We start from the raw sequence: 12,449 nt of genomic DNA on the forward strand, positions 1-12,449 counted from the left end.
CTGTAACACTACATTCTGCACCCTCTCCTTTCCTTCTCTATGAACGGTATGCTCTGTCTGTATCACGCGCAAGAAACAATACTGTTCACTGTATCCCAATACATGTGACAATAATAAATCAAATCATTTTTCTGTTTTTCTTTCAGATTCCAGTATTTGATCATGGGGTGGGAGACTGTGAGGGGGCGGGGAATGCAGATGATTGACGTGCTGACCGACCAATGGTAGGTGTGTCTGTACATGGGGCGGGATCTGGAATGATGGATGTGTTGGACAGCCAATGGTGGCTGTGCTTGCCCGTGAGGGGCAGAGCTGGGAGTGATTGACGTTCTGGGCGACCAATGGAGAGAGAAAATGAAGGGGGCGGGTGATTGACATTGCCGGGTGACCAGTGGAGTGGGAGAGTGAAGCGGGGGGGTGGGGAGAAGAGAAAGGGGCTGATGATTGACGTCTTGGACGACCAATGAAGGCCGGGTGTGTGTGTGAGGGCTGGGTCTGAAATGATGGACGTGCTGAGCGACCAATGAGGTGGGGGAACGATAGAGGGGGGGGCCCGGCGTCTTGTGCACCCAACGGTTGGGCCAGTGTGCGCGAGCTGAGCGCAATTCTAAACCACGTGACGAAGACGGTTGCCTCGGCGCGCGGCGACGTCAGGCCCCGCCCACCACTGCACGCGCGTGTACACACTTTGTTGGCCAGTGCCGTTTTGCAGCGGGCTGTCTCTGGCCTGCCGAGGCGCTTGCGCGACATGCTACCCTCTCTCTCTCTCTCTCTCTCCTCCCCCTCCCCGCCATCCCCATCCAATCAGCAACAGCGGCGCGCGCTGGTGCCGGCGGAGCGCGAGGCGCGGCGGTTGGGACCGCCTGCGCCGGGAGGGGAGAGGCGGGGCCTGAGTGGCGCGTGCGCGGAGTTGACGGGCCGTTGGAGCAGCCCCCGATGGTCGGCTAGAGTCCCGCCGCCCGGGGGTGAGGGGGGGGCAACAAACCACCTCCTCCCTCAACCCCCAACACTTCCCCCAACACGCACATACACCCTGTACAGGCCGAGTCCCGGACAGCAGGTCAGTCGGTGCGGGGGAAAGTCGTTTGTTTTGGGAGAGAGGGAGGCAGGGGAAGCGCGTTCGGCCCGGGGCTCAACCCCCTCCCTCACAGTCTGTATGGGGGGAGACAGGCTGCAGGCCCGGGGGGGAGACAGGGGACAGGCTGCAGGCCCGGGGGGGGGGGAGACAGGGGACAGGCTGCAGGCCCGGGGGGGGAGGTGAGAGACCGACAGGCAGTGGGGGACAGGCTCATGTCCAGCACTGGACACCCCTCTCCCCTTCATTTTGTCCCCACTGCTTGGAGGTGGAGAGGCTCCAGGCAACCAACTGTCAGCTACCCCCCCCCCCCCCCCCCCCGCCACGCAGCAGCCCCTATGGATCTATTTTGTTCATCTTCAGCCTGCATTTGGTTCAGTAAGGAGTCCTCCCCCCCCCCCCCCCAGACATTACTGAGCTACCCCTTTTCATCTTGGGTGGCACAGTGGGTTAGCACTGCAGCCCCACGATGCCAGGGACTCGGGTTCGATTCCCAGTTTGGGTCACTGTCTGTGCAGAGTCTGCACGTTCTCCCTGAGTCTGCATGGGTTTCGTCTGGGTGCTCCGGTTTCCTCCCGCAGTCCGCAAAGACGTGCTAATTAGGTGCATTGGCCGTGCTAAATTGTCCCACAGTGTGGCGATTCGGGGATTTTCATAGTAACTTCATTGCAGTGTTAGTGTAGCCATGATGTGGAGATGCCGGCGTTGGACTGGGGTGGGCACAGTAAGAAGTCTCAACACCGGGTTAAAGTCCAACAGGTTTATTTGGAATCATTAGCTTTTGAAGTGCTGCTCCTTCATCAGGTGAGTCTAATGAAGGAGCAGCACGCCGAAAGCTAATGATTCCAAATAAACCTGTTGGACTTTAACCTGTTGTTGTGAGACTTTTTATAGTGTCAATGTAAACCTACTTGTGACACTAATAAATAAACTTAACATTTCCCAGTTCAGGTGCAGCTTAAAGGTCTACCTGGGTTGGGGCAACCCAAGTCTTTGTGAATTGATGTAAGGCTTGTTTCTGCTGCTGGAGTGTGGAGTGACACAGTGGTTAGCACTGCTGCCTCCCGGCACCAGGGATCTGGGTTCAATTCCCGGCTTGGGTCACTGTCTGTGTAGAGTTTGCACATTTCCCCATGTCTGCGTGGGTTTCCTCCCACCGCCCAAAGATGTGCGGGTTTGGTGGATTAGCCATGGTAAATGTGTGGGGTTATGGGGATAGGATAAGGGGGTGGTGAACCTGGGTAAGATGCCATGTCGGAGAGTCCAGGCTGAATGGCCTCCTTTTGTCATGTGGGAATTCTATGGGATGCTTCAATGGGGGTGATTAGTTGGGGAGGTGCTGGATGCTGTGACAGCAGAGGCATATGTGAGAAAGACGTTACAATTAACTCAAATTACTAACTTGAGTCATAACATTATCATCTCTCTGCTCGCTAATTCACTCATCTGCAGTTCTGTTGCAATCACTCAAGCTCGCCCTGGAGACTCCCAGGTTTAGGCTCCCTGAGAAAGGTGTCCCTGAAGGAACATGGACAAGCAGTCAAAGGATAAACCCTTAAAATACAGGCCAGTTGGTTGCGATGGGCTGTAAGTACAGAAGTGGTCCTGGGGCTAAACTTTTTAGTCAGCATCTTATTCCCATCATACAATAAAGAGCACGGACTGTGGGGGGTAAAAGTCAGAGGGTGTTGGAATGTCAGCATCTCAACTGGGAAAGGACAGGTTAGCAATGTCAGAGGTGCACAACACTGCTATAATAGCGCTGTCTAAAGTAATCTCTTGATTTTTATGAAGAATCATTCATTGCTGGTGAGGCTTGCTTGTATTTACAGTATATGCATTGTTTCATTGCATGTTTTCGCCTTAAAACTCCTGCAGACCTCACGTCACATATTATGCTGTGGTTTGTTATGACTGCAGCAGTTGATATTAGACCAAGAAATGAAGAGCCTGGCAGCATCTTGTGGAGTGAGAACAGCAGCAATACAGCTTTGGGTCTGTGATCTTTCATCAGAAAGGACCTGAAATGTTAACTCTGCTTTTCACTTCACAAATGCTGCCTGTCCTGCTGGGTATTTTCATCATTTTCGGTTTTTGCTTTTGTGTTGTAGTTAATATGTCAGTGCCGTGCTGGACCACAATAGTGTCAAGCATCAACCATGTTTGACCGGGTTACATATCGGCCAGATCAAGTAATGACGGAAGATTTCCTTCTCTAATGGACATTTAATGAATCATTTTTTTAATGACAATCTTTTGCGACGATCTAGTAATCTTATTTTTTACTGTCACAACCATTTATTTCCAGATTTTTAAAAACTGAATTCATATTCTCAAACTGTCATCATGGGTTTTGAAGCGGTCTCTAATACCTGGTTCAATAACAAGTACTGCACTTCTGTCATAGATACTAATTGACTTGCATATGAATTAGGAACAGTAGTGGACCATTTGGCCCCTTGAGCTTGCCCCGCCATTCAGGAAGAGCATGGCTGATCTGATTGTGGTCTCTAATCCACATTCCATCTACCTCCAATAACCTTTAATTCCCTTGTTAATCAAGAATCTAGCCTTACAAATACTCGATGGCCCTGCCTTCACTGTGCCCTGGGGAAGAAAATTCCAAAGATTCACGAGGGAATCTGAGGGAAAGGATTTCTTCTCATCTGCCTGAAAGGGGTGACCCCTTATTTTTATACTTTGTCCCCTAGTTCTGGATACAAGTAGCCTTGCTGTATAATCCCAGAATTTGTTCTTATTAAAATTCACTAACCAGTAAGATAAAATTTTCATGCATCCCGAGCAAAAAATGTTTTTAAGAAATTCATGTGGGTGATGAGGGATTTGCTGACCTTCAGTTTTGCGAGCCTTTTTTCATTTTTCTGTGCAGGTTTATAAGCTGAAGCCTGCTCCTTTGCGGAAAGCAAGGCTATTTTAAATATTGAAGTGTTAGTCCTAAAACCCCAGCTTCGTTTTTGCTGAATTGTTTTATGACTGCTATCACTCAGCTCCCAGTAGCATCTGTGGGTTCAATGAACAAAAAGATGTAAACTAGATCCAAATGATTGTGGTATGGAGCGGCACAGTGGTTAGCACTGCTGCCTCACAGTGCCAGAAACTGGATTCGATTCCTGGTTTGGGTCACTATCTGTGTGGAGTATGCATGTTCTCCCCGTCTCTGCATGGGTTTCCTCTGGGTGCTCCAATTTCCTCCCACAGTCCGAAAGACATGCTGGTTAGGTGTATTAGCCATGCTAAATTCTCCCTCAGTGTACCTGAATAGACGCCGGAGGCGACTAGAGGATTTTCACAGTAATTTCATTGCAGTGTTAATGTAAGCCTACTTGTGACACTAATAAATAAACTCTAAACTTTAATTTGTTAAATCTTATCTAGAAATTCAAAACTCTTTAAATTGTCTGATTTCATTTTTTAGCATTATATGTTTATAACGGTTAATTCAAATTATTGGATAAATCAATTTGAATATAGATTATTGAATATAGAAAGTGTGTTTTAATTATTTTGATTGTTTTTAACCTTTTGAACCAAATTCCATTCACAGAAAAAGACTTAAAAACAATATTGCTTTTTTTTTCTTTTAATAGGCCAACCAGGTTTTTGTTTTGTTAACTTATTCTTGAAGTGCAGGACAGAGTTAGAAGGTTGAGGTGAATTAGAAATGATATTTAAATTTTACCAAACTGAAGTTTTAGAAGTACAAATACAAACTGCAAATCCGAAACTAAATTAAAAATGTTGGAGAAACAATTCGGTTAGTGCCTTCAAAAACAAAAGCAGATTATAATGCTCAAGGTGAATATCAGGCTTGACTTTTCTCATTGCAGGTGCTGACTGCCTTTTTAAGTGCACTTTCTCCATTGTTATGAGTTCTATTCAAAGATGTGCGGGTTAGGTGGATTGGGCATGGTAAATTGGCTCTTAGTGTCAGCGGGATTAGTAGGGTACATGTGTGGGGTTACGGGGATAGAGTCTGGGTGGAATTGTTGTTGGTGCAGGCTTGATAGGCCGAATGTCCTTCTTCTGCACCGTAGGGATTCTAACTTGTAAAAGGAAAGAATGATCAAGAGAGACAGGTTTCACAGTTTTTAGACAAATGCATTATGGTAGGAGTATAAGATAAGCTTTGGTTTCAACACAGTGTAGAGACACAGGAGCATATGGAATGACACATTTACAACTTAAAACAAAAGTTCTGAAGGATCTGATCATAGCGGTTTCAATAAAATAAAAATAAAGCTTCCGGAGAAGAAAAAAGAGAAGTTGGAGACTAGAGATGCCTTTTCTTGTATCTCTCCTCTAGTGTGTGACATATTAGAATCCTATCGATGTGGGGTTGTCAATTTGGAATTGAATCAGTCTAAGCTTGATGTGAAAGCAAGGAAATTTGATTTCCATTTGAAGTCCAAGAGTTCCTGATAAGGGAAAAAAAAGTAAGCTTATAGCTATGAAATGCAGCAGCAGTTAGATTGAGGGACATCCAATTGAAAAACCTGAAAATATATTGTCCAGGAGGCCAAAGGGCACCGACTAATCTTTTAAGACTAGAACAGATAAACATTTGAAGTTGATGAAGCCACAGAATATGGGGAGAAGCCAGGAAGTGGGGTTAGTTTCAGATTGCATAAATCCAGACACAATAGGCCAAGTAACAACCTGCTCCACTGTAAACCTCTGTTCTATGTAGTGATTATTACTCTGCAAGGGGAGAATAGGTTGTGTGCAGTTAGGAATTGTAATCGGAACTAAATTGATCATCAGTAAAAGAATTTGAGGTCAAATGCTAAATTTAGGAGGTAATTTGTATGGAGTAAGAACAGAGTGGAAGAGGAGAGAGCACTGGGAAACTCCTGAGTTAATGGAAAACAGCCTTGGAACATGCTACCAATTACAGTGCAGATGGAGGGTAATAATCAGCAAAGTTATGTTCATGATAAATTGCCAGTTTTTGACACTTCATTTTTAAACATTGTAAAAGGCAAATCCCAGGGCTGGATCATGCCGGCATTTTGAAATGATGAAAGTCATGATTCATTAAAATGTAGAAGTATACAATTCTAGGGCAGAAAATAAAAATTGAGCTGCTTCAATCGTTTTTTTAGAACTTGTAAGTTTTAATTGGCAGTGCTGCTGAGAGCCAATGTATTCATGACTTTCGAAACCATTAAAGCGCAGAACTGTTCCGAGATGGCATTGGTGCCTCTGAAAGAACACTCCAGTTTGTGTTTTCATCCTTTTTAGGCTAGAATTTAGTGTCTATTGGCATAATCTGTCTCCCTTCGCCATGCCCCATGAATGTTTCTGTTGCCAATGTACCTTTCGTCTGGAATTTCAGCAAGTCGCCACTAGCTCTTTGACTGAGGTAAATTGGTATATTCACTTTGACTAGGTGCCAACAATGTCAACTTGGCACTGAAATTGTATGTATTGGCACCAGATGCTTGGAAGACAATTTTGCCAACAAAATGCTGAAAATTATTAATAGAAAACTTAAGAGGAGAAATCTTTGTTTGATCAAATTAGTTTTAGAAGTTCCTTTTTAACTCAGATATGGTTTAGTCTCTAAGAACTAAAAAAGTCAAGTGAGAGAAAATGGATTGGTCTTGCCTGTTGAAACACATTGCTTAAAAATAACTTGGAGGTATTTGCTTTGTGGACTGTTAGTGGTTATGTTTATGCTTAACTGAAATACTGTGGCCCACTGAGTATTGACAAGATAATGTGTTTCATCTCAAAGAGCCTTTTGATTTGCGCTCTGATTGCTACTGGTCTAAGCTGCTTGTTTGAAAAAATGGGGGAAACTTTGTCCAAGGGAACTGTTACATGCTTTGGCACTAACTTTGAGCATATATTGATGTGGAATAACTGTCATATTTTCCTTCCATTATAATTTGCAGCTGGCAATTACGATCCATAATTAAATTATGCGTAATTAGAAATAAATCTCTTGGGAACAAGTTGCTCTAATTTGCAATTAAAGTAACCAAGATAACTTGCAAAAAGAAGTTCATTTTTAAAAACAAAATCCTAACTTTTAAAATGAAGATTAAAAGTCGCATATAATGCATTGTGTGGTACTAGATTGGTGCTCGTGTGATCACTAAACACTGATTTCTTAGCACTGCTAGCATATTCAATATCCGGCAGGTTCCACACAGCCCTCTGTTTTCTCTATACATAAGTAACAAAAGCAAATTTCTGAGATTTGCTGTTTGTCTGCTAAAGAGTTGGAGAGAGATTTCACTGCAGGGAAACGTGCCACTTACATAAAGCCAGAGAACCTTGGGGCAAGTTGGTCCTGGCTTGTGTTCTTTCTTTCATGGCTACTTTATAAAGGGGATGCAGAAAGGTTGTTCGACCAATGCCCATTTTGTAAATGATTCTGTGGCAATAGTTGAAGAGGAGAGGGGAGTTCTCATTGTGTCCTGAAAGGGGTGCACAGCTTATAGGTACTCTCACTGGAGGACAGTGATTTCTAGTTTAAAAAGAAAGAAAATAATTTAGTTGGTTGTAACAGCTTGCATCTTCAGGTTCAGCAAAAAACACTATTGTTTAACAAAATATCTGACCAGCATATAGAAAATAAAATTGATTAATTTTATGAATTTTAACCTGTAAAAGGTTGCTGAATCAAAGTGAATTGAAGGTGGCACACAGTGATACAAGACTCCACTGCTATGCCCTTAGGAAAATCTTACCAGCTGCTGTAAGGAGGATAAGCTTCAGCTTTATTACACAGGAGAAGATTCAAATAACTCATTTATATCTGGTAAGTTGATTTCCATTATATACATTATGCACTTTTATGCAACTATGGCAGATAATTTGATCTAAATTACTTAGAGTATTAATTTGAAGTTTTAATGTTCATTGTCAACTTACATAAGCAATTTTTTATTCGTAGGTTGTTATTCAGATCAGAAAGGTTCACCGATCTTTCGATCAACATAAATTCAGTATTTCAGCTTTCATATATTCACAGATTGAGTTTGCTTTACGATCCGGTGAGAAAACTTGCCCCTGCAAAGAAGGGGCTAACAACAAAATTACCACCTTTGGAGGAGTTAACATCTAGTACGTTGGGAGGAAGACCTCTCCAAGACAAGGATCTCTGCAGTCACCTCCAAAGGCGATGATGTGTTAGCCATAGGGATCAGTGCTAAAGTTGATTCAACAATGCTGTTCCACAGTCAGATCTGGAACATGTTGAGACTCGGGACATCGTGACTGAGGTTGCATCCAGAATGCTACTTTATGCAGCTGCTTGAAACTAAATTCCAGTGCATCACAAAGATGATCCAGTACCCAAACCTTGCAGTCAATCTGTTGTTGATGCATATGTATGACCACCTATGACCTTCAGTGCCATGCAAGGTGATGACCAGAATTGTCAAAGAAATAGCCTAAAGTACCACGATACCTGATGATGTCATTTTGATCTTGAGGAAGAACCTGTGGAGATTAATGCCATAGAGAGAACAACGCTAAAAATTGTAAAGGAAAAAATCCTATGTGATTTGCTATTGCCAGCCTGGCTTAGTTGTTAGCAGGCATTCTTGAATCAAAAGATTGTGGATTCAAGCCTAAATATAGACTTGAGCATGTAATCCAGGCTGAGGTTTTCGTACTCTGCTGAGGGAGTGCTGTAAACCTAATCTGCACCTGCCTAGCTGGATGTAAACGTTCCTGTGACATATTGCTCTGGCCAATTCCCCTCCCCTCCCCCTCACCCACTTAGACCAATAGATCCAAAATAGATTACCTGTTCATTAATTTGCCATCCATAGGAACTTTATTTTATGCAAATTGGCTGTTGTATTTGCTTCAAAAAAAGTCAAAATAGTTATTGAGCATTTTGGAATGCCCTGAGAACATTAGTCATGATATTCAGTTTCCTTCTTCCTTTCAAGTAACCATGTGAGTTGTTTTGAATTTTGCATTTACTGTGTAGCAAGTAATTGATTCATGAACTATTGTTCATTTTTGCAGAATAAACGGCTGAATTTCACCATCTAGTGCTTCTCCGATTTGTTTTTTCCTCTACATAGATGGTTAATTAAAATACCTGAGGAATATCTCTCTCTCCCAACCACTCTTCTACCAATCACCTCGTACACACATTGTACTGCAGCGTAGTTTCTTGTCTTCTAGATCCATGTTTTAAACTTTTTGCAACATAGCTTTGAAAATAGGAATGCAAAACAAAATAAATGATTAATTTCATAATCTATAATAGTGGGCTAGAAATACAATTGGACATTTATCGTGAATGTTTTATATCAGTGTCTTGTTTTTAAATTGGAGTGTGGAAGGGTTGCATTTGGTGGTTATGTGGTGTGGATGAGAAGATTGAGAAATACCAGCGTGATTGCAGTTTTCTTCTAGGAGAACTTGAAGATGGTTCTAATTTTTTTTGCAGGTGTTGGGAAAGGGTCAGGCTGGAGAATTCAAGAACATGTGGAAATGGGATGAGAATAGTTAGAGGGAACACTGGAGGGAGAACAACATTGAGGATTGCTGAAGTCAGGGTGGGGAGCTCAATAATTGCAATGTTTGTAATCTGTCAGCAAATTACTAGTGATAGTTCAAAGGGTTTCGCGTTCAAAATTCAACATGTTGAAACTGAAGACCTGTTTTCTGACACATTTTGGAAATGAGAATATTTAAAAGACTGAGGAAAGATATTGCCTTTTTGGCCAAAGATCAACAACATGAAACATTAATTCTGTTTCTCTCTCCACAGATGCTGACAGAGAATATTGTTGGTTATTGACCACCTCTTCCCAATTCCAATAATCCTTCCCTCAGTTCTCTTCATCCCCCAATCCCCAGATTTCCTCCAGTATTCCCACTAACTCGTCTCAGCCCATACCCACAAGGAATTGAATTCTCCAGCCTGATTGCCTCCCCAAACTCCACAAAATAAAAATAGAGCCACCTTAAAGTTCTCCCAGAATAGACTGCAGTCACACTCATTTCTCACCCATATCACCTGATGCAGCCGTCCCACACTCTAACTCACTTGTTTGCTACGAAAAGCATCAGCTGAATGTTTTCAGCTGTTTCTGTTTTTATTAGTGCCTATCACTATGTGTCATGGTTCAGAGCTTTCTGGAATTTATACATCTGCTGCACCTTTAATCAGTACAGCTGTCTCTTTTGGTTGCACTCACTCTCAAAACCTATGTACAATACCTACAATCTCTCTGTTCTAAAAGGTCAGCCTAAATTTTACCTGACGACAATGCTTTGAAATTTGTCCTCAAGCTTTCCTTAACTTCATTTTCAAAAATAACCGAATTGTTTGTTAGAAGCTGCAAGAACATTGCATTACCAGGCGCAAGGTGTAATTAGTGCATTTTAGGGCATAGTGCACACGATCTGCTTTCAGTTGACAGTGTCAACACTCAAAAATATGAAATCTGAACCTCACCCTCAATTTGTGGCATTTAATCAAAGTGGCCAATTTACCCCATAAATGCACTAATGATGAGTTGGCTGTCTTGTAAAGTCTTTAACGAATAGAAATTCACATGATCTAAATCGTTCTGATGAAACACTCAAGTTCATAAATTGCAGTTTCCAATTTTCCATATGAAGAAAAACCTAAACCTCATTGTTTCAACTGCATTCCTGCATGAAAGCAAGTGACTGAAAAGAAACTTTATTCTCAAACTCTCTTCTAACCACAAACAAAAAAATCATAATTATAGGCAATGTCTGCTTGCGGAATTCATAACAGAAAAATACAATGAATAAGTAGTCGTACTGAGACCTTTAATGAGGTAGTGGTGAGGGCTTGTGGGGCGAGTGGTGAGGTTTTGTGAGCGAGGATTTCTTTGCTTCAAATGGTTTTTTAAGAATTCAACTTGTTTGGAAAGGTTTTGAAGATTTTTAATTCAATTCCACACACGCAGTGCATCATCCCGCACTGATGCGGACAAATTCTGCAAACAGCATGTGCTCAGCAGGCACAGATGTGTTTGAAAGTTTGTTCAACTGCACTGAGCCGAAAAACCCACTGATGCTCAGGTGCAACAAATTGAGACCTTGAAGTAAAAGCCACATGATTAGTGGGTAAATGTAATCTTGTTGTTATGAAATAAATTTTTATTTTGTTTAAAAATTTATTCTGGACCCAAGTTTCTGTCGCTAAAATAAGACGGTGAATGAATTTGTTTCGCAAAATGTGATTTCTGTTGGTTTCTCAAAATATGGCAAATGTTTATATAGGGACCCAATTCGGGCCTCAGATGACTGTCTATGTGGAGTTGGCACTTTCTCCTCATGTCTGCATGGGTTTCCTCAAGGAGCTTCGGTTTCCTCCCACAGTCTAAAGATGTGCGGGTTAGGTTGATTGGCCATGCTAAATTGACCCTAGTGTCGGGGATTAGAGTTTAAATATGTGGGGTTGCGGGAATAGGCCCTGGGTGGGATTGTGGTCGGTGCAGATTCGATGGGCCGAATGGCCTCCTGTACTGTAGGGATTCTATGACTGGTTATGCCTGGCAGCGATGACTCAGTTAGACCTCCCAGCTCTTGAGTCACAACGTTGTGGTTTCAAGTGCTGCATTAGAGAGCACAGAAATTTTGGCTGATGCTCCAGTGCAGTACTGAGCAAGTACTGCGCCATCTGAGATGGATTCTTTTAGATGAAGCATTAAGTTGAGGCCCCATCTGTCCCACATGAATGTAAAAGATCACATGGCACTTTTTCAAAGAAGAGCAGGGATCTGATCTTCGGTGTCCTCGCCAATATCCCTCAATCAACATCTCAAAAAATAAAATCTGCTCACTATCATATTGTTTGTGGCAATTAGCTAATTGTGTAAATTTGCTGCTGCATTTGCTACGTTACAATAGTGACTACACTTCAAAAGGACTTCACTGGTTTTAAAGTGCTTTGGAATGCCCGGTGGTTGTGAAATGTGTAATATAAATGCAAATCTTTTGAGTTTTCCCATCATGTACGTTTGCGTAACGATTTGCAGTGTTGAATGTCGATGTAAAATGGCATGTCTCAAAAACGTGATGCAAGAATTTGGATTTGTAGACAGGGATTGTGTTTTGAATGCTAGATGGTGCATGAAATGTACCAAATATTCAGAAAAGGAAAAGAAAAGAGCCTAATATAAAAAGAGACTATATGAAGTGTCATTAAGAGAATTTAGGAGGCGTGCTGAAATGAAAAGATGTAAATAAAGATACCAGTGTCTACTTTTCAAATTATGTGCAGAGGCACAGAAAAATTGCCCTTTTCTGCCATTAGTCAAACGATTCTATTGATTTGAAAGGTTCATGGTTGAAGTTTTAACGCTGGAATAGTTCCACTGGAGTCTTAGTGCCAGAAGAA

At 42.3% G+C, this 12,449-nt stretch overlaps 1 protein-coding gene across 4 annotated transcripts in view; it reads left to right on the plus strand.

Annotated features, from left to right (window-relative positions):
• The first annotated feature begins 884 nt into the window (after positions 1-884).
• The window catches only part of LOC144504644 (uncharacterized), a 34,513-nt gene continuing 22,948 nt past the window's right edge, over positions 885-12,449 (plus strand). The window contains exons 1-3 of one of the 4 annotated variants that reach the window (XM_078230323.1): positions 896-1,060; positions 7,718-7,865; positions 8,001-8,470. In XM_078230323.1, coding sequence (XP_078086449.1) covers positions 8,439-8,470 — 32 coding nt within the window. In that variant the 5' untranslated portion in view covers positions 896-1,060; positions 7,718-7,865; positions 8,001-8,438. Of the gene's footprint in view, positions 1,061-7,717; positions 7,866-8,000; positions 8,471-12,449 lie in introns of all 4 variants that reach the window. The other 3 variants (XM_078230324.1, XM_078230326.1, XM_078230325.1) reach the window with 3 other exon arrangements.

The sequence above is a fragment of the Mustelus asterias genome, chromosome 15 (genome assembly GCF_964213995.1).
Source record: "Mustelus asterias chromosome 15, sMusAst1.hap1.1, whole genome shotgun sequence".
NCBI classification, from domain to species: Eukaryota; Metazoa; Chordata; class Chondrichthyes; order Carcharhiniformes; family Triakidae; genus Mustelus; species Mustelus asterias.